This window comes from Berghia stephanieae, chromosome 2, assembly GCF_034508935.2.
Source record: "Berghia stephanieae isolate SIO BIC M18660-M18661 chromosome 2, UCSD_Bste_1.3, whole genome shotgun sequence".
NCBI lineage: Eukaryota > Metazoa > Mollusca > Gastropoda > Nudibranchia > Aeolidiidae > Berghia > Berghia stephanieae.
Window position 1 is genome coordinate 36,271,897 of NC_088361.1, and position 22,229 is coordinate 36,294,125.

Genomic DNA, 22,229 nt, shown 5'->3' on the forward strand with positions numbered 1-22,229 from the left:
CTTCTTAAGGTTTTCTTCACGGTCAAAACCACACAACATTCTATTAATGATTACGTCTGAGGCAAAAAGGAATATTGACAGGTCGACCGAGAGTTGAACTCGTGAGACGACAAACATCAATGCGAAGTGTAGCGAGGGTCAAGCTATTGTTTGTCTTGTCCTATTCTATATAGAGAAAAGGATAAATAGTATAGCCTCGTGTGTGAGTGGTTGCGTGTCATAGTCTTGTTTTTAAATTGTTTCTGTTGTTTATGTGTGTAGTGATGACTCTCTCACACTCAATTTCAATGCCGAAAGAGGAATTCCCGCACACAAGAAAGGGGAATTGGGGTGGTATTGGCATACATATTGTATAGTATCTAGTTCTAAATAGATAACTGATTAGAATTATATTATGATATATAAACACAATGCCAAATACAATTCCGAAGTTTCCTTATTTCAAATGAAGTAAAGCTCCAAAACCTAATGGTAGTGATTGTAGTACTGAGTGTTAGTGAGGTGATGTGGTGTTGGTGGTGGTTGTAGTTGTAGTAGTAATAGTGATGATGATGTGGTGGTGGTGATGATTGTAGTTGTAGTAGTAGTGGTAGTGATGATGATGTGGTGGTGTTTGTAGTAGTAGTGGTAATGGTAATGATATGGTGGTGGTTGTAGTAGTAGTGGTCGTGATGATGATATGGTGGTGGTGTTTGTAGTAGTAGTGGTAATGATGCGGCTATGTGGTCTAGTAGTATGACACTCGCTTCCGGATCGGAAGGTCCTGGGTTCGAGCCTCGCGCTCGGCGCATAGTTGAGTCCTTGGAAAAGGCTCTTTACTCACATTCTCTCACCGTACTCAGGTGTAAAATGAGTACCTGGCCGTTAACAGAGTTGTCTTTGTCCGAAAAATTGTAATATCGCCTAACAGGCGTCATGTCCCGTCCTACTTGTTAAATGTTGACCAGGGACCCCTTGTAAAGCGCTTTGAGCACATTTAGTAGATATTGCACTATATAAAGCTCAATTTTTAAAAAAATAAAATATTTAAATGATGATGATATGGTGGTGGTGGTTGCAGTAGTAGTAGTGGTAGTGATGATAATGTGGTGGTGGTTGTAGTTGTAGTAGTAGTGGTAGTGATGATGATGTGGTTGTGGTGGTTGTAGTAGTAGTTGTAATGGTGATGATATGGTGGTAGTGGTGGTTGCAGTAGTAGTGGTAATGGTAATGATATGGTGGTAGTGGTGGTTGTAGTAGTAGTGGTAATGGTAATGATATGGTGGTGGTTGTAGTAGTAGTGGTCGTGATGACGATGTGATTGTGGTGGTTGTAGTAGTAGTGGTAGTGATGCTATTGTGGTGGTGGTTGTAGTAGTTGAGGTAGTGATGTGGTGGTGGTTGTAGTAGTAGTGGTAATGATGATGATATGTGGTGGTGGTTGCAGTAGTAGTGGTAGTGATGACGATGTGGTTGTGGTGATTGTAGTAGTGGTAGTGATGATGATGTGCTGGTGGTGGTGTAGTAGTAGTGGTAGTGATAATGATGTGGGGCTGGTGGTTGTAGTAGTAGTGTTAGTGATGATATTGTGGTGGTGGTTGTAGTAGTAGATGATGTGGTGGTTGGAAAACACATTACAGGCTATTATAATACATGATTACACACATTATCTAACTTCATTTTTTGACAGCTTCGTTGTGCCATAAATATACGCAACAGTTCTGAAACATTTTATTGTGGATTTTGATATTGTTTGTTGTTTTTCTTGTGTCGTTATGTTGACATAGATACCGAATGAATGGTAATTACTACATTCTCAGCCAACAACAAAATGGCGCTGAATGCTTTCATTGGTGGACACATTTTGGGCTTCGTACGTATTCTCATTCGTTTAATTCTATGATGTAGGGTCATTACTAATGACGAGTAGGACTAGAGATGGGCAAGTGGATAACTTTGTTTTGTTTTGTCTATAGAAACCTACGACCTATTCATTTCTTTTTTCCATCCTTATTTAGATATATAATAAGTAAATTAATATCTTTTTACATTTATTACTTTATTTAGTAATCTGTGGTGAGCATGAAAAATTACCGGGGTGTTAGTCTAGTTAATCTGTGGGGTGGGTCGGATTTGCCTCCTCCTCCTGCCCCCCCCCCCCCCCCCCCCCCCCCCCCCCCCTATTCTGGGAGTCATGCCTGATTTAGCAAAGTTGCATGGACAATATTTTACGTCAGTTTGAGACTATTTCCATTACACCAATCAATCCATAATAATTTGATTTGTCAGACTTGCAAATAAGTACAAGCAATGACTCGTTGCTTCAAGTCATTGTGGGCAAAGGTAAATCGTACAAACTACAAACGACAAACGGCAAGAGTTATCGCCTTACAAATACGTGGCCCTACGCATGCGTAAACATCCGGTGTTTCTTTACCAAGTGCCAACATGGCGATGTACACAGTCTTAGTGATTCTCTGTTGTTTGCAAGCTACGGTTGCTCTGTATTTCCATATTGGAGAGACCGAAAGAAAATGCTTCATAGAAGAAATCCCAGATGAAACCATGGTAGTTGGTAAGATGGCATGTCTTTGTTATGTTGCTTGTTTTTATTCCGATGAAAGCGCCGCTGCCGCATTGCAACGCAGACAGAATTCAATCAAGAGCCAGAAGCTCAGCAGCAGAGGCAGACTTTTCTAATTTCTAGACTAGACGTCTAGAAAGAAATGGCTATTCTTCTCATCTCGAGTTTACTTGCTCTTAACTGTTGTTTTAGACATAAGAAATATTGAAACCTTTAGGGGTGGCCTGGTTTTCAATTTCCCCATTGATAATGGATAGTGATGATATAGAGACAGTTCATCAGTCAGTTGGATGAAACAAGTGGCATATTGTTTGGAAGTGGATGTGACTATTTCTCCGAACGGACGGTTTCTGTTCTCATGATTTTTTGTTTGTTTTTTTTTTTTTTGGTTATTTGCGAGAGAGTGCGTGAATGATGAATGTGTATTCATTTTCTGGAGTTTTCTTTTGTCAGTTCTTGTCTTGGGCGCTCAGGCCCTGTCTTTATTCCCAACTTTCTACTAGAGAGCTGCGCCGGTGTTACCAATACTTAGCTTCTATACCAGGATAAATCATTCGTTTGGACCGAAAAATAAATAAAAAACTTACCGCTTATCGTCAAAAGCAGTTTAGATTTGAAGATGCATTTGTTTTCTATCAAAAAACATTCGGTAATGGACAATCCTTGATGAATTTCAAAAGTTGTGTTGAAATTATATCCTAATTGTTTTCATGATTAATTCCTCGCGAAATCGTGCGGGTATCGTTTCTGTTATCAAGGTACCGCCTAGCCAGGCAGGGTTGCCAGATCATTTTTGAGTAAGAGACCAAACTAGCTATAGCAAGAGGCCAGATTCCTCGGCAGGAGCCCAAATACCACCAAACCCACCTTAGCCTCGCGAAAACTCTTTAGATTTGTTAAACAATTTAGATAGGATAAGGAAAATTCGTATATATAGAAGCATTAGCAAATGCAATCTGTGGCGTTAGCACGTGTTGCATTTAGATATTTAGATTGCCAAATGAAATAAGTTTTACCGGTACCAGAGTAAAACGATATAACGGGGAAAGTCAGAGGAAGCCAAAAAGTTGGTTACAGGAGGCCAAGTGGCCAAACCAAATTTTTGGAGGCCAAATGGCTTGGGAAAAGGCCAAATTTCTCAAATTTGGCCACCAGGAGGCCAAACTAGCAACCCTGGCCCAGGTTTTTAAAAAAGTTTATTGGGAAAAAGATACGGAACAAAGTGTCCATAGATAGGTATGCAATTTGGTGCATTAGTGCAGTAAAAAGGCCTTTTTTTCTTTTATTCAATAAACTTGACTGCTGGTGGACCCTAGGCCTCTCTACAAGTCCAAGAAATAATACTCACTTTTTCTCTGCTCCAACGAAAATATCTACCCCCTACCGGTCTAATTATTTGTAGCAGACGACAAATTTCTCAAAACGGTCACGTGACACTGTAAAAACAACACAGGAAGTCCATGAAAGCTTATTTACGGCATTTCCTTTGAACCGTGTAAACAACAAAATTTCGTTTTCATTCGACTCAACGGGTCAGATTGGCCGGTATTTTTTAACGAACTAAAGTTCTGAAAAATCAAAATGTTTCTTAGAAAGGTGAAAGATGCTAGTTTTTGAAACAGAGGTAGGTTTTTAAAAAAAATCTTTATATTTTACGTGAATGCATGCTCAAGGCGAGTTGGACGTGCAGCGGAGGTTGGTAGGCCAAAGGCCCACCTCTCTATCTATTATTATCTATTTCAATTTCTATCTTGAGTTTGTGCTACTGCTATCCTGTCTATCAACCTCTGTTCTCGTCTTAAGACTTTGGCTTTGTTATTTATGTTAACTTCTGTTCTCTTTGACTTTGATAGTGCATGCGTGAAGTGCAAAAGTGAACGCGTCATGGAGTATTCACGATAGCAAAACCTTTTGATAAAATTAAAAATCTGTCTTTGTCAACAATACGCTGTGACTGTGATTATCCCCATACACCTGTCTGGGGATAATGAAAATTCCTTATCCCCAGGGCAGACGACTAAGCCATTCGGCCATGACACCCACATCGAAGTCGACGCACATTGTGTAAATGTAGTCTAGTAACAACTGATTTAATGTTGGTTAATTTTATGTTTTTATAGATATTTTATTAACTTTCCTTATTTCTATGTGCATTTGGAAACATTCCATATTCTGGAATGCGGATAATTGTTTAAAAGAGCGGAGTTTCAAATATGTGTCTGGGAATAACGAAATTTCGTTATCCCCAGACAGGTGTTTGGGGATGATGACAGCCTAAACAATATGCCCCCAAAAAAATGCTAGCTTGAAGATTCGTGAGAATTCGCTGTCATTCTGTTTGAGCATTTACTTTTGCATCGACATCGCGTCCACAACCCATCAGCTACTGGAGGCTAGCCGACCATTCGGAGAAATAGAGTTCAAGTTTATTTTCCTGAGCGTTCGGAGAAATAGGGCCGGCCATATTGTTTTGGGGGGCTTTGATCCGCACACTCCTTGAGGTAGCTTCACTTTATAATTTATAGTGTTATTTTAATCATGGATCTTTTGTCACACTTCCAACCATTCATTTGCTGTGGAAAGGGTCGAGTCTACACTCGTCAGCATTTGTTTTTGATTCTAAAGTCTTTTCACGAATTCGAAGATGGGTTAAAGTATCAAAACAAAAGTTACTGCTGTTTTCGGTTCCAAACTTCAGATTCAGCTGAAAAAAATCAAACAAGAGCAAAGTGGCAAATCCCTTCCCATCTCATGGTAAAACTAAAATTTTCTGCTCAGTTTGCTAATAGGATATTTGTTTCTCACTGGGCTATTCAACTCAAAACCCAGACAACAGGTAATGGGTGTCTTTCATTTTCCCCCATGCCCTCTCCCTTAAGTCTTTCATTTTCATCCATGCCCTCTCCCTTATCTCTTGTCATAATGTCATCCCTTCCCCTTCCCATCTCATGGTTAAAAAAAAAACGAAAACTTTCTGCTCAGCTTGCAATTAGGATATTTGTTTCTCACTAGGCTATTTGATTCAAAACCCAGAAATCAGGTCATGGGTGTCAAATGCCAAATGTGCATGGTTGCTGTTAAATTGAACAGAATCATGCAAGAGACATCAAAGGGTGAATGTGTGATGCAGAGCAGTACAGTATCGGAAATTGGTGTCTTTTGAGCGTTATGCGTTATCAGTGTTATGGTTGTGCTGCTATGTGGTCCTGTATGACGTTTGTTCAGATCGGAAGATCCAAGGTTTGAGTCCCGCTCTGAGCGGTGCATAGTTGAGTGCTTTGAAAATTCTCTTTACTCACATTCTCTCACAGTCTTCGGGTGTGAAATGAGTGCCCGGTAGTTAACAGTGTTGTCTGTCGAAAAATAATAAAATTGTAAAATTGCCTAACAGGTGTCATGTCTCATCTTTGATGTTAGGTATAGTTGTTGGGTAGATAACTATCTCCCAAATGACCAACCTAGTCCATGGATATAAAAACTCAATGTTATAACATTCCACAATCCTTTGCCATGAAATACTTAGACTAAAGCACTTCCAGTGACAAAATTATGCCCTTTTCATTCTCTCTCTCTCTTTCCAAAATTTTGCCGTATACCCAAACATTTGAATCCTGATCATCAATCATTTAACAATATAATAATCAGGGAAATATTCAAAGTAATTTTATTTTGTTTTACAGTGCACATGACCGCAATAATGATAATCAACCAGGATATATGAGGAATTCTGACATATTGTGTATGCTATTCCTTTTATAATTGAAATAACTTTCTACATCTCCTTATATTTATATTGGTATTCATATTTGCCTAGATTTCTGTTTACATGTTTAAATTACATTTGAAAAGTTTTTTTTCACAAACTTCTGTATTTGAATTGTCATTCAGAGCTTAATGTGTTATCTCTTTTACTTGTTTGTGCTGACACACATTTGTGTTATGCTGTAAAGCTGGTGGGTTTCTGTTGCTCAATTTATTTGTCGAATAGATGGTTTTCAATGTGCCAACATTGGATGGTCAGACTGCCTTTAAATCTGTAAGAATGTTTGATAATGAAAACTCTTCTGTCACTATTTAGAGTTATGTGTTGTTCTCTTTTATCCAAATACCTATTACTATCATAGGTTGAGTGATGATCACTTGGCTTCTATGTCATAAATTTGAAATATTCCGATCTTGATTTTTTCATTCTCTCAGGCACTTATAAAGTGGAAATGTTTGATAATGATGTCAAGGCCTTTGTTCCCACAAAGAGTGGACTTGGTATGCATGTAGATATTAGAGATCCAGATGATCAGTTGATTTTAGCAAGGGTAAGATAGCTATGGCAGTGTGTCCACTACTTCAAAATAGAATTCACAAGCGCATGATCCATGTGTACTAATATCACAACTGCCCCAAATACCCACCGGAACTGAAACAGCAAGTGGAATCCATTAACTTAATGTCAGCATGTTGAATTTGCATGTGTTTTGTCTTCCATTTCAGCTATCTACAAAGTCGAGGCTTTTGACAATGATGTCAAGGATTATATGCCCGTCTCACCAAGTATAGGGATGCATGTGGATGTTACAGATCCTGATGGCAAGATTGTCTTGTCGAGGGTGAGCTTTAAATATTAACTCATCTTGACTCATTAATCTTTAATGTGTTGAATTAATCCTTAACAGACTCCAGTAAAAATTTTACTGAGCGATATTAAACAAGCAAGTTCTGACATGTTGTTTTTCTTGGTATATTTGGAATGAAAGTTGGTCTTTGAATTTTTTTTGGTGTCTATATTCTTTTGAAATTTGTCAAAATTTCACTTTTTTCTCCATTTGTTTACTCATTCAAAATGTACTGATAGCAGCAAAATGTACTGATAGCAGAGGTAATTAATATTGTGTTACATGTGATGCAGAGTCTCACCCCAGGTCTGAATATCTAGTTGATGGTATACTAGTAAGCAGAAAAGAGTGAGGAGAAGAATTGAGTTTGGGACAGGTGAATTACTATGGGCCGGGGACTTGTTGGCTACATAGAAATGTGCAATCCCTAGGAAAGGGCTTATGGACAAAGCAAAAGGAAAAATACATGACTAAACCATCCCAATTATTTTTTAAAATTTTTATTTATATTATCTGCTTTATCTGGCAATGCTTCACCCACACCTTTTCAAAAATTTGTCATTTGGATTTTTTTAAAAATCAATCAGTGTATTTAAAGTTCCCTCAATCCTTTAGTCCTTTTCTAGAAGGCTTGTGGTGTGTGTATTAGCCTTGCTCTCATTGGGTTGTTTTTTTTTATTTTGTGGGGGGGGGGGGGGGGGGGGGGGGGTTAACAATCCAGCATAACTACTGAAAAGTTCATTTTAATATGTTTGGTTGTGAAGCCAAAATATATAATATATTTTTCAAATGAGTAGGGTATCCGATGTTTGTTTTTGTTCCCCCCCCCCCCCCCCCCCCCCCCCCCCCCCCCCCCCCCCCCCCCCCCCGACCCCGAGTATTCTAAGCCCCTTAGCAATGACAACTATGTATCACAAGAAGTGCTTGCGCATTACGTGTTCATTTAGACAAACTTGTCTTTAAATCCCCCACCTCTTCCTTTTAGTTTTTCCAGAACACAATCATTAATTTGAAACTTTGTGTTAAGCTTGATTGCAGCTAGCATTCGATTGTGTGTTTGGGCACCTTACCTTGATTAATCCGTGGAATGCTAGAGATAATAGTTGCATGCAATTTTATGGATTTAATTGGTACACTTTACTTTTCTGAGGGGCCAAATTTGAAAAAAAGAAGAAGAAAAATCTCCTCGGCTTTGGGATTTGTGAAAAGAATTTTGTTAAAATATTGTTGTTGCACTCAGAAGTGGGTGATCAAACTTCAGAGCTTTATGATACAAATGGAATTTAAAGTGAAAACAGTCACCACATGCATATATAAGGTTAATAATCATGGGGTTGATACATATTTTATTCTTGAAATTTTGATTTTCTAAAAGGAAATACACAGATTTTAAATCAATTTATCAGCCAATGGCAGGTCTATAATTCTGCTGCTATGGTGGTGATATATTCAGTTATTTTCAATGTGCATATTCTTTTTTTATATTTATATACTAATACTTGCGGAGCGGGTGGTTGGATGGGAGCATCACCCTTGAATCATATACCTATGATGTTCGCATGGGTGTACGATCCGATAGTGATGTCGTTTCTTCTTCTCTTTACTAGCCTATCCTGCTTCTTTGGTTTGTGATTGTATTTTTGACAGGGGATATTTTTTTTTCTGTAAATCTTCTGCCTGTTTGTTCTTGGTTATTTATAATTTAGCTTATGATATCTTTAGGTTATGATTTTGATTTACATTTGTACTATTTTTGTTAGATTGCTTGTTTTTTTGTTTCAGCGGTCTCTCATATAACCTCAATTGTGTTGGAAGAGACCTAAAGCAACGAACAAACAAAAATACTTGCGGAGCATAGTTGAGTGTCGCACCAAACTCCTGTGTAAAATGAGTACTCGGCTGTTAACTCCATTTTTTTTCTTTTTCGGGAGAATAATTGTAATATTACCTAACACCTGTCATGTCTCATTCTTCATGTTAAGTGTTGCTGTTGACTATGGACCCCAAGCACAGCACTTTGAGCACATTAGGGGATGGTGTACTGTGTAATAAATGCTCCTGTTAAATTCCGTATTCTTAATTATTTTATAAATCTCAATATTTTTCACAATACAGAATATTGTTGGTCTGTCAAACCTGCTAATTTATTCCTCGATGAACTGTTGTCAACACAACACTTTGTTTGATTGAATGATTAATCACTTATCGCTTATTTATACACTGAGATTAGAGATTTTGTATTGACAAGGGAAAGTTAAAAACATTAAATTTATAATAGTATTTTTATTTTGATATGCCCTAAGCAATAATTATTATCATTGCTGGCAATTAATATATTTTTAGTGATGATTGCATTTGCATTACAAATTATTGCTATTTTTAAAGATGTCTGATTCTTGTGGGTAATGTAGATCTTGTTTTTTATTGAGATTTGAAGAAGGGAAAGAATGATACTTGTGGCCATGTGCACAGTTTCGGTATTCATTTATTATTCACGTCATATAATGATTCCAGATAAATTAACATCTTAGAAAGAAAAAAAAGAAAGCATTTGTTTTTTGTTTTGTTTTTGTTTTTTCTCTCATCTTTATTTTGTTCACTATATTCTTTCCTTATGCTTTTCAGACTTATGCTGCAGAAGGAAGATTCACATTTACATCTCATACTGCAGGAGAACATGTTATTTGTCTTAATTCAAATTCTTCTGCTTGGTTCAATTCAGGACAGTTGGTAAGTATCTTTTCGGCTCAAATTATATTTGATTATTTTGTTGGAATTTTAAATCTGTATGATCTTGCAGTTGCGTTTTGATACACTTTTATGTATAAACATTACTAATGATAACCACCTCTCACACCTTACAAACGTGTTCACAATATCATAGTAGATGCCCTAATACTAGTTTAGATTTCCTCATAATTTGCATGAGAGAAGCCAATTTTAGTTCTCAGTATAAATTTTCCAGACTTTGGACTGGATTAAGGCCCTTAAGATTGTTTCAAAATAAGATAACAAGGGTCTACATTTCTTTCAGCACATTAATTTCATTTTTTGTGCTTGAATTATAGTTTGGGTACTTTTTGATGCTTTCTTCAGCATGTAATTCTTAAAATAGTAAATCGATTACTGTGGGCCTCTGAGCTGATCTGAGATCATTAGAAATTTGACGCGACTCACAAATTTATCATTTGCAACACCAACCTCCTTCCCCCCTCCCTTTTCGCTCTTTCTTTCTCTCTCTCTCTCTCTCTCTCTCTCTCTCTCTCTCTCTCTCTCTCTCTCTCTCTCTCTCTCTCTCTCTCTCTCTCTCTTTTATTTTTTTTTATGTTATTCAAAGTAGTCAAAGGGGGTAGAATCCTACATCATTAGTTGTTAATTAGGATTTTAGACTTGAATGTTATTTTCAAAGAATACTGTAGCTTATTTATTGTTTAATATCTTTTAATGTCGAAGAATAAACTCAAAAACATTTTTTTTCTTCAGAGAGTACACCTGGACATCAACGTAGGGGAACATGCTGTTGATTACCAGCAGGTACAGGCCAAGGACAAACTGACAGAACTACAGTTGAGAGTCCGACAACTTTTGGACCAGGTTGAGCAAATCACTAAGGAGCAAAATTATCAGAGAGTGAGTCTCGTTTTAATGTATATCTTCATGTGTCCATTTTGTTTTTCAACCTTTATCCCAGATCCTCCTTAATGCTTTTGTCACACACCCTTGATTCTCTCCAGTTTATTAGGAATGGAATTCTGATAAATGTGTTTTGTTTTTTCGGGTTGTCCATTTTTTTGTGATCTTGGGAGAGTCACAATACTTTCAATTGCACATCCCTAATTATATATTCATGAAAATTGACATTGAATTTCATTAATGATTTTTTTTAAAAGTAGATATGTCTTAGTTTTTAAACAGTAGAGTTATTATGACTTTAATATTATAATGATAACTTGATTGAGTTCAATAACATTCACATTTCAGGCGTGATAAATCTCAAGAGGAAATACATAGTAAACAAACACATCAAGAACTATTTAAACCAAGAGTCAAAAAGATTTACATTAGGAGAATTACAAATATGTATATAAATTATCATGTCAATAATATCAGGAAAAATCTGTGCTGTCTTCAGTTTCCTTTTATTTTCTCTTACAAACAATTACTTTTTCATGGGGAGAAAATTGCAATCTAGTGATACAAGAGTATTTTACTATTATCATTATTATTATTTTGATTATTTAATTCATGCATTATTTTAGATGTCAGTTCACTCAAAAGGGATCTTTATTTTTATTATTATGTGTAATTTTTAAAAAATTGATAATGATTTCGTAATTGTATAAAATGTTATTTAGTAATAAAGTTGTTAATTTCCTTGCTCTACCAAATTTTTAAAGCAAATTATTCCCTTATTCCTACCCTCTTATTCCCTTCCCTGCTGTCCAGTACCGTGAAGAGAGGTTCCGACAGACAAGTGAAAGTACAAATCAACGAGTTTTATGGTGGTCAATTGCCCAGACACTTATTCTACTTGTTACCGGGTTCTGGCAGATTCAGCAGATTCAGAGTTTCTTTGAAGCGAAAAAATTGGTCTGAGTGTGCAATAGGAATGTGTGATGGGTGAAAATTAAAGATTGTGTGTGTGTGTGTGTGTGTGTGTGTGGATGTGATGGTGACTTTTGGAGTTACAAATGAATATTTTGAATAGATGGTGTATGAACTAATATAAGCAATTGTTTGAACTGAGATTGTTCCTCTTTATGCATGTAATTTCAACTTTAATGAATCAATGTAATGACGTTATTCATTCAAAGGACATTAGGGTTTACTTTAAGAATTTATCATACATCTTTTTGTGTAATGATGAATTCTTGATAGAAAAGAAAAGCTCTCAAATAAATCTCATCTTAAAGTTGAATTGAACTTTGTGTGGATTGATGAATGTTTTATTTTTTGTTTTAATTTATCTCCCTCCCCCCCTTTCCCCCCAATCTGTTAAATTACCGTGTGAAATTCAAATCTGATCATGTGTGTGTGTGTTTTATCCTCCATTTTATTATTCATTGACTTTAATGAAAAATGCATACTAGTCCTTAAAGAACGATTAAATGTTCCGGAGAATAAGATTGAAAGATCACATTTTCATACCACCAGGTTTGAATGGGTTGAGTTAATCACCTGATATATCTGCAGGTACTTCATGTACTATACATATAACCGTAGAAATGTCCCATACTTCACTTACACATTAATAGTATTGTAGATCTGTCTGCCATTCATAGCTCAGCCTTGTATTGGCCAGTATCCAAAGAATCATTTTCTATTTATTAAATTAAAGTGAAGAATTGAATGCTCTTACTTAAGTATGCAGAATATGATTTGTTACTGATTCAAACATAGAACTTCTTGGTGAAATGGAAGATTCTATTTCTAAAATGTTTTATTTGTTTAAGTCTGTTTTCGTGTGATAAATGTTTAAACTTGTTATGATATGACAATTTTAATTTTTTTTTTCATCATTGCATGCACTTTTTTCTTACCAAGTTATCACCTTTTCAATTTCCATTCCTAATATCCCATCATGTTTTGTAAGTTGAATTATCAGTTTTGCTTCAATCTGTTATTGGCCAAGTGGAGTGGGGTTTTATTGTTTCTTTTTTTTGTTATTAATTTCTTTAGTTTATTTAAATATACACGCTGACTTTGTTTTACTGAGGTCATCATTGTAATGTATACCTGCCAACCCTTCCAATTTTGGCGGAATCATTCCTATTTTCACTCTTCCTTTTTGTACTGTTCCGCCATTGTCTTTAAAATTCTGACTGTAAAAAATGATGAGACTGGTAAGAATAAAAAGGAGCAAAGAGGGGGGGAGGGGGGGGGGGGGTGGGTTGTTAAAAAGGTGAATTCCTCTTTTATGTCTCAAATTCCTATTTTCAGGCATTCTTATTCCACTTTTGGAATGTGAAGGGTTGGCAGGTCTGGTAATGGCTGTTTGCGTGATGTATGATGAGAGAAGGATAAATAGTTGTGGAATATTTATTATTGAATTAAAAGTTATTGATATGTTTAATTTCGATCTTGGGATTGATTCAATTTTATCAATACTCCTTGTTAGCACATGTCAGAGGAATGCATTCGACTTTCAGATTATAAATTTTTTGAGTGAACTAATTTGCTAATTCAGTCCTTTGATTGCTGACAAAATTATAATTACTAGGACGGAATCACACAAGACTGTCATCTCAGTGTTGTCGAATGTGCTGATTTGTGATTTTCATTCACTCATAGATACCCAGACCTGGGTGGGATTCCTGACCTCCCATACTGTTGTCTTCTTATATCCTCCTTTATCTTCTTTCCAACATGCTTTCTGTCTTTGTCTTGGGATGACATTACTTGGGTTTTGTCCTGGCACTGGCCAGATACCCTAGCTGGGAGGGAAAGTCAAATGTATAGTTAGTTTTGGGAGATGATATTTTTTTCCTTGTCAATCATCTCTCTGTTTTATTTATATATTATATATGATTTGTAAACTTTTTTGGGACCTGTGCTTGTGTCTGAATGATACTTTTAGGTGATCTCAAACTAAGTACTTTGATATTGAGCTCTTGGAATCAACATCTGTTTCCTATTTGAACCAATTCCCCTTTGTCTTACCTTTCATGTGTGCTTTAATTGTAATTCTAGAACTTTTTACTAACCCGTTTTCTTCCTTTTTACTGGCGCTGATATGACCTTAATGTGTTGCAAGCGCCGTAAAACCCTTAAAAACAAAAACACACATAGATACCCTGAGTCCACAGAGGATCTAGGATATGCTTTCTCTTAATACTACATCGGATGCTCAGCAACTTCTTGCAGACATAATTAATTGAAAATTGTAAATCCCTCTGTCTTCATTCAACATATATGTGGTATAGAAGTTTTGACATTGTAAAATTGAGTCTTTCGTTTCTCATAAAGCTGAACACTAATGCAGAGCTGCCTACTTGAAATTTCAAAAATTCGTAGTTTCCAAGGTAAGAAAATCATTACGGATAGCTTTACAAGTTAATAATTAGCCCTCATCCTGATCCAAAAATGCCGTAAAGTCCTCAATATAGGTTCTATTGAACAAAAGCTTCCTTTTCAACAAGGTTTATTGAGCCAAAGTCAAAGATGCGAATGCAGCACTGTAGATGGAGCCAAAAATTCCGATTTCTTTGTAGTACTAGGCAGGTTCATGATATATAATAGGACAAATAAAAGTAATATTTACTTCAAAATTTCATTCTCTCACAGTTTACATACACCTCACACACAATTGCATTGAAAATTTCTTAGCTTGAGAAATATCCTTTTACTCGGTCCAGTCTGGGTATGGTTTTCATCACTATTATATTATACCTTTAATGTTTGGTACAAATAAGTAGATCATTTTAGTGGTCTATTTCTTTCATTTTTCACAAGACAGAAACTAGGAAATATCAAATCTTGACCATTGTAACTTAATGTGTTGCAACTCTAACTTACTTTTTACTGTGAAGCATAGAGCCCTTATTTCTAATAGGTGGTCATTCAGTGTAACAATATCTTTTCCTTTCACAAATGCTATCCTGCCTGTTCTTTGCTTTTGGAAGTAACTAGAGGTCAAACAAGGTTGGCGACTGATTTGGTGTTTCTAAGCCATACGATTGCAGGAGTTAGAAACAGTTCAATGCATGCCGTTTGCTGCTCCCTTTCATCGTGATTCAATGGTACACATTGTTGGCAGACGGAGACGTCACTATTTCTCTGTCATCTATCCCCCTATATATCTTTATTCCTCCCCACGTTGCTTTAGAGATGGAGGAAGTCACAGTCACATCGTTTGATTTATTTACTTAGGGAGATAACTCAAATTGTTTTCCATGCATTTTCTATTTCCTTCAGTATTGCATCCCTTCAAATACTGTGTGCGTGGATACAATGTAATGGGACCAAAATGCTACCTACAACTAGATATAATCTCTTTGAATGGGACTCTGCTACAACGAGGATGTTTTCGCTAGTCCTAACATTTTAATTACTAACATCTGCGTTTGTCTCGGCCGCAACCCGCAATTTTGGCATATCCGTGGTTTTTCGCATTTTTCAAATCAAAAAACAAAAACAAAAGAAAACCGAAATAGAAAAAGGGTAGCCCTATTCGTCCTTAAGGTCGAATATCATCAACCGTCGTTATAGAAAAAATAAAGGAAGACAATTTTTTCAATGTAACAAGTGAAACAATTGCGCGGCAATTTTTACACAGTAATGTCTTTATCTTTATGCTGTTTCTAACTGCTGCAGTGCAATAGATTGCTCATTTATTTCTGATTAGAGAAGCTTGTGTTGTTTCACTACAACGTATAAAAATGACTGCGGATTGGCCCTGGGACTCTTGATTGGTAGGTACCAGTGGGAATTGAACTAGGGGCCACTTAAGATGGACACCCGTGGATATTATACCAAAAATAATTAGAGGGAGGAACTCTAAAATATGGAATGTAAACAAATGGGACGTGAACCTGAGTAAGAGATGTTATTAAAAAAGTGTAGAGAAAACCCTGGACTTTGAGATGTGAACACCCAGTGGGGAGTAAACCTGGGACTATGGGGTGGCGGCACCGACAGGAAATGAACTGGAGGCTGTAATATGTCGACACAAGTGGGGAGTCAACCGGAACTATAGCATATGGACACGAGAGGAATGTACACTGTACCTACTATTTGAGATGAACACCAGTGAGGAGTGAATTTGGCATGACAGTTTTTTGCATCGCTTGTGGCCGCAAAATTTCACTGATTTGCATTGCGGCCGCAAAATCTGCCAATTTTCGAGATTTTGCAAAGAAGAAAAAAATTAATTAAGGCGAAAAAAAAAGATGAACGTGAACGATAATCAAGAGTAGTTTCTTTTTTTACTATCCCATTTTCTTCCTTTTTACTGGCGCTGATATGACCTTACATTTGTTGCAAGCGCCTTGAAACCCTTAAAAAACAAATACTTTTCTCTTTCATGAACTAATTATGGGTTTTTTAGGAAAATTAATCGCAAAGTTTTGCAATTTTATTTTACAAATTTTACTGTTTTTAGCTTGCTAAAATTGGGATTTTGCTTGCAAAATTTCGGGTGTCTTTGGGTTTTTTGGGGTTTTATTTTTTTTCAAAAAAAAAAAAAATAACGCCCAGGTGAATACAGGACCATGGGAGGTGGAAATAAGTGGGGAGAGAATACGAGACTAAGAGAGATGGACATCACTAGGGAGTGTACACAGGACCACCTGATGTGGACACCAGTGGGGAATGAATCCACTACTAACCAGTGGAGAGTGAGACCAAGGCCCATCTGGTACGGAGTAAATACGCGGCTATGATAGGTGAACACTACTGAGAATGAGAAGTGAACGTAGGACTACCGGATATGGACACCAGTGGGGAGTGCACTTGGGACAATGGGAGGTGGACAGCAGTGGGGAGTGAACCTGGGGCTATGAGAGGTGGCCACTTCTAGTGAGTAAACGCGGAACCACTGAATATGGACTCAAGTGGGAGTGAACCCGGGGCTGTGAGAGATGGACAATTAATGGGAATTTTGTAATTTTTTTTTTTTTTTTTGTGGCAGTTTTTGGCCAACAAACGCAGATGCTAGCTAGTGCCACTATTGCCGTGTGAATCCAAGTTCCACTGTAGTTTATCTAAAACTACCTACTCTTATTGATTTTGTTTGTCTTTTAATTTTTACTTCCTATGAGTTTCCTTAGCTCAGCTGGAAGAGGCCTGACTTACACACAAAAGGCAATGGACATAGTATGTATCTTTTTTTTTTTTTAAATTTTTAATCCCTCTATGGGCCGAGCAATGATTTATAGCCGATCTTGTGTTTAATTTAGCAGAGTATACTTTGTAATATACTGAAAACCTATCCAAAGGATAGCTAGTCAATTGCTGTTTTATTATAATAAATAATCGTTGATAATCTGAAAATCCTGGGTTTTCGGAGTACCTATAAAGAATCTTCCAGATGTCCTATATATTTGGCTTTATTCCCTCGATATTTTAAGTCCTCGATTTTTATTATTGTTTTTAGACCGATTTTTACTTTTTCACTCTGCTGGGTTTAGTCCTCTTTGAGGGCAACCTGGAAAAACGGAAATTTAGATTTTGTTTTTCAAGACCCTGAAAACTAGGAAAAACATGAATGGTTTGGCCAAACCTTAAAAAACGTGAAATTTATTTTTAGAGAAAACAAAAATGCCAGGAGGGTCATAAGTGATTAAAGGATTACATCAATTTTGTTGGAGGTCTCAGCGAAGTGCAGGTTGACAAAGATTTGGTAGAAAAAGGTACTTTAATTATCTTGAAGAGAAGAGGATCAAATGAAGAAACCGTTTATAAGGAAGAACATGGTGCTGATATTCAGGAATTTTTTTTTTTTTTTAAAGAAAGCTCTTGGAAACGAATCTTGCATTTTTAACAAAAGGCACCTGAAGAGGCATCTGAGGTAGCATAAAAGTAAATAAATAGATTTCACTCTCCTTGCTAAGGCAAATATGCTGAGGAAAAAGGCAAATGATATCAAGTGTGACATTTTAAAAAAATCACTTCTGATATTGAGGAGATGCAAGTCCACTAATTGACATTGAGATAGAGTTTTGGGTGGATTTTTTTGTACATAGTGTTTAGTGTTGTTAAATATCTTTTCTGTGGAACTTAAAATTTTGAATCATGAAGTGGAGTGGTTGGCAATGGACAATGACTTGGATAGGCATTAGGCAATATGAGGACTCAATAATTTAAGTCCCAGACTATACCTTGGACTTTATCGGTAAGCTCTACGGATTTAAGGTCTGCCGTGCACAACCTTGAAAACCATGAAAATAACCGGGGAAAAACTTGTGTGGGAGCTCTCTCTCTCTCTCTCTCTCTCTCTCTCTCTCTCTCTCTCTCTCTCTCTCTCTCTCTCTCTCTCTCTCTCTCTCTCTCTCTCTCTCCCGCACTCCTCTCTCTCTCTCTCTCTCCCGCACTCCTTTTTTTATAATCTGTCAAGAACAAAAGCTCAGTTTTACGTATGTAGTTTGTGAGACTCATGAGCTGCCTAAACTATCAAACAGTGGACAATGAATAGCTTGGGTTGTCAATTCTGTACCACTTTGTACTTTCAGTTTTCTGTACATTTATCTGGAGTTTGACTTATACAATATGATTTTATTGCTCGTTTCAAGCAGATTGCTTGGGTGGGGTCTTTTGACCTTCCATTATGTCTTCTATAGCAGTCTTCCGAGCTGCTTTCTGTCTTGGAATGGGATTACGTCCTTGGTTTTGTCCGGAAACAGTAAAATGTGTCGTGTTATTTTTGGGAGGATATATTTTTTCCTTGAAACTAATTCTCTCTCTCTCTCTCTCTCTCTCTCTCTCTCTCTCTCTCTCTCTCTCTCTCTCTCTCTCTCTCTCTCTCTCTCTCTCTCTCTCTCTTCTGTTCTTATAATCATATTTTTGGTCTTGAACATGTCTTGTAAATATTTGAGTGTATTCCTCTGAGTGGGATCCCGTGCTGGTGTCTGGACGAGACTTTTAAGCGGTCTACTTTAAGCTAAGAACACTGATCGGGCTCTCTTGAAATCTATATATTTCTCCTATTGGACAGAAATGAAATATGAGATTTTAATTACTGTACACGTTTTAATGGACCATGGAAACGATCATATTTGCTGGTGTCTTCTGAGCTTATTTAGGCAATCAGTCTTTACAGGAGTGGTCATATGGGAAAACATACATCTACCCGTGGTGCTCATTGCCCAACTGTTCATCCATTCTTCTCTCTTATTTGTTTTGATTATTTGTTTCGCTGTGTCTAAGGATACTGGAAATGATGGTTGTAAAAGTGTTGATCCGAGTCTGGCTAGTCTGTCTGCATTGTCATTTCCTGGTATATTTGAATGTCCCGGTATCCACTGGAGAGATAAGTCTACTCTGTGTGTTGTAAGGAATTCATCTAGTTGAGATCTTAAACTATTGAACGTTGAGGAGAGTTTATCTAAATCGAGAGCTTGGAGAACCGATTTGGAGTCTGTGAAGATGACAGTGTTTTGAAGTTTTGAAGGGTTTAGCTGGAAAACAGAAGAGAGGTGTCGCAGTGAGGCTTCTATTGCAACTGCCTCTGCCTCGTAGTTTGAGCAGGAGCTTCCGCAAGAATTGTGGATTTTATCACAGGTTTTATCTGGGTATTCTACTACAAACCCATACCCAGCATTTTTAGTTCCTTTGTGGGCAGATCCATCTGTGTAAACATGTATCCAGTTGTCTGGGTATTCTTGTATTGTCTTCATTGCTAATGTTTGTATATCTGATTTGTTTCTATTTCTTGTTGTTTCTTCTACGAGGTTAGTCTTTATTTTTGGAAGTTTTAGTTCGGCGTATGGAGGTTTTTGACTGATTAAAATAGATTTTTCTCTGTTTTCTGGGAGTCTGTGTCTTTCATTCAAGTTGTTAGCAATGTGTAGCAGGGATTTTTGTTTTAATCTTGTTCTTGGTTTCCATTTCTCTGCCAGAATTCTGTTTGGATGGTTTTCCTCTTTTCGTTTGTATCTTTCAACCATTTCAAGCACTGCTGATTCTCTGCGAAGTCCAAGTGGTTCCACATTAGTATGTATTTCACATGCTGCTGTGGGTGTCGATCTCAGGGCACCGGAGATGAAGCGAAGGGCTTGGTTTTGTACTCTGTCCAAGGTTTTGTGTGTGTTTTTACTACCTACATTTTGGAGGGCTAAATTGTAGTCCATGACGGAACGCACATAGCCTAAATAGAGTTGTCGAAGCGAGTTTTTGTCTGTTCCCCAATTAGTACTGGCTAGTCGTTTTAGTAACTGGAGTCTCCTTGTGGCTTTGATTTTTACATTCTGAGTGTGTTTGTTCAGAGATAGTTGTCTGTCTAACTGTATGCCCAAATATGTGGGGTTTTCTTCTTTCGCGAGTCGATGGCCTTGGATGGAGAGTGTTATTTCTTTCTTGGAAACAGGATGGCTCTTAGTAAATATAGAGTAGACTGTTTTATTGCAATTTACTTTTAATTTCCATTTATCACAGAAGGTGTTTAAGCTTTCTAAATCTTCATTTATTCTATTGGAGGCTATTGGTAGGTGCTTTGTAGTATACCACATAACTAAATCGTCAGCATATAGGGCCTTTTCTGTCTGTAATACTTCTGTAAATATTTGAGTGTATTCCTCTGAGTGGGATCCCGTGCTGGTGTCTGGACGAGACTTTTAAGCGGTCTACTTTAAGCTAAGAACACTGATCGGGCTCTCTTGAAATCTATATATTTCTCCTATTGGACAGAAATGAAATATGAGATTTTAATTACTGTACACGTTTTAATGGACCATGGAAACGATCATATTTGAATGGTCCTAATATAAAGCACGTTATCAATATATTTTACTTTTTGGTTGACAAGTCAACTGCTGAACCCTGAAAAATAATTATATTTAAACATTTGTCCTTACCAATCGATTTAAATGACCCTCGTCTTATTGTTGTTGTCGTCGTCGTCGTCGTCATCACCATCGTTAGAGTACTTTATATTTTTACCTTTATTTTTGTTTGGATAATTATTTTCATAATTCCTTAGCCAATGGCAATTAATACCCAGTGTGAATTTCCAGAAGTGGATACATAAAGTTAATCTCATCTTATCTTAATACGTATTATCACCATCGTTATTATCATCCTTTTCATCTGTTTATTTTATCAATGCTTTGTTTTAATATTTTACTTTTAATATTGATTGCTTCTCAAAAACTTTCAATGTCTCCCAGGATCGAGAGGTCCGTTTCCGAAACACCAGTGAATCCACCAACGTTCGTGTCCTGCTATGGGCAGTCATCCAGATCGCAGCCGTTCTATGTACGGGGATTTGGCAGTACTGGCATCTCAAAGGTTTCTTTATTGAAAAGAAACTCGTCTAAGAAATTAAACCCTACCTGAAGCTTGTGTGTAGGAAACTGTGTGTGCGTGAGTGTGTGCTTGTGTACGTGCCCATTCTATGTTTAAAATATTGGATTAGCAGAGTTAGAGAGAGAGAGAGAGAGAGAGAGAGAGAGAGAGAGAGAGAGAGAGAGAGAGAGACAGAGAGAGAGAGAAATCATGTATTACTAATAATCTTGTCTTTTAACTTAACAATTTGAGCCAGTCACACAGCGACACCTCTTTTTTTATCTTGTTCGTATCTATATCTCATTTGCATTGTTTATTTTTTGGCACTGACACTGTTAGTTTATTTTACTTTTTCAATAAACTGTTAGGTTTACATAAATTGATTTCACCATTTGTATGTTGATTGGACGATTTTAAAGTTTTAATAACAAGCATTCGTCAGATGACAATTATCTTGCCTGCTTACGCTAAAACGCGATGAGAGATAGTGTACATTTCTTACTGAATGTGTATGAAAAGTGTGCCAGACAAAGCAAGAAAGAAAAATACCAACAAAAAAAAAAAAACCATCTCAAAACCTCAGTCTTACTCGACTTCCCCAATCAAAGCAGACTGATTTATGGGGATGGTTTATTTTTTTTGGCACAGTAATTTTCTTTCTTCCTTTGTCTGGCACTGTTTCATACACATTTAATCAGATCTTTATCTTTATGGAGACAAATTACTAACTGGATAATAGAAACAGACTGAAAAACTCGAAGTGACGCACACATTCACGGCAATTGTCCATAGAGACTGCGCAGCCATATTTATTATTTATTATATATTATCTTACATCGGTGCCTACTCCCTAATTTCTCAATAATTGGTATTGATACCACGATTTTCTTGACCGACCAGACTTCCATTGCAAAGGCAATACATTTGGACCTCACTCACCATGTTTGGAACAAGAATCTATCATTTACATGACATGTTTTAACTCTAAGAACGATTGCTCACCTTTTTATCTGAAGGATTTTATTAATGATTATATCCAATGTCGTAATTTAAGATCGCCTGATCAGCATCTTTTTGCGCACCACAAAAAAGGGGGGACCACAAAATTAAAAGACTGAC

General features: G+C 36.8%; 1 protein-coding gene across 4 annotated transcripts; it reads left to right on the plus strand.

Moving 5' to 3' along the window:
- Positions 1 to 2,395: 2,395 nt before the first annotated feature.
- On the plus strand, positions 2,396 to 21,326 carry LOC144964800 (transmembrane emp24 domain-containing protein eca-like). Of its 4 annotated transcripts, none has more exons than XM_078899431.1 (5): positions 2,396 to 2,553; positions 7,051 to 7,166; positions 9,798 to 9,902; positions 10,656 to 10,802; positions 20,993 to 21,326. In XM_078899431.1, the coding sequence occupies exons 1-5, from the start codon at positions 2,427 to 2,429 to the stop codon at positions 21,140 to 21,142; spliced, it is 645 nt and encodes a 214-aa protein (XP_078755557.1). In that variant the 5' UTR covers positions 2,396 to 2,426; the 3' UTR covers positions 21,143 to 21,326. The 4 variants fall into 4 exon arrangements, with proteins under 4 accessions (XP_078755557.1, XP_078755556.1, XP_078755558.1 ...); XM_078899430.1 differs by lacking the exon at positions 20,993 to 21,326 and adding an exon at positions 11,619 to 13,245; XM_078899432.1 differs by lacking the exons at positions 7,051 to 7,166; positions 20,993 to 21,326 and adding exons at positions 6,760 to 6,875; positions 11,619 to 13,245 and having other exon boundaries at positions 2,402 to 2,553.
- Positions 21,327 to 22,229: the final 903 nt, after the last annotated feature.

Coding starts and splice junctions, on each gene's coding strand:
- LOC144964800 (XM_078899431.1), top strand. CDS start 2,427: ATGGCGATGTACACAGTCTTAGTGATTCTCTGTTGTTTGCAAGCTACG. Junction 7,167..9,797: donor GCAAGATTGTCTTGTCGAGG/GTGAGCTTTAAA, acceptor TATGCTTTTCAG/ACTTATGCTGCAGAAGGAAG. Junction 10,803..20,992: donor AGGAGCAAAATTATCAGAGA/GTGAGTCTCGTT, acceptor AATGTCTCCCAG/GATCGAGAGGTCCGTTTCCG.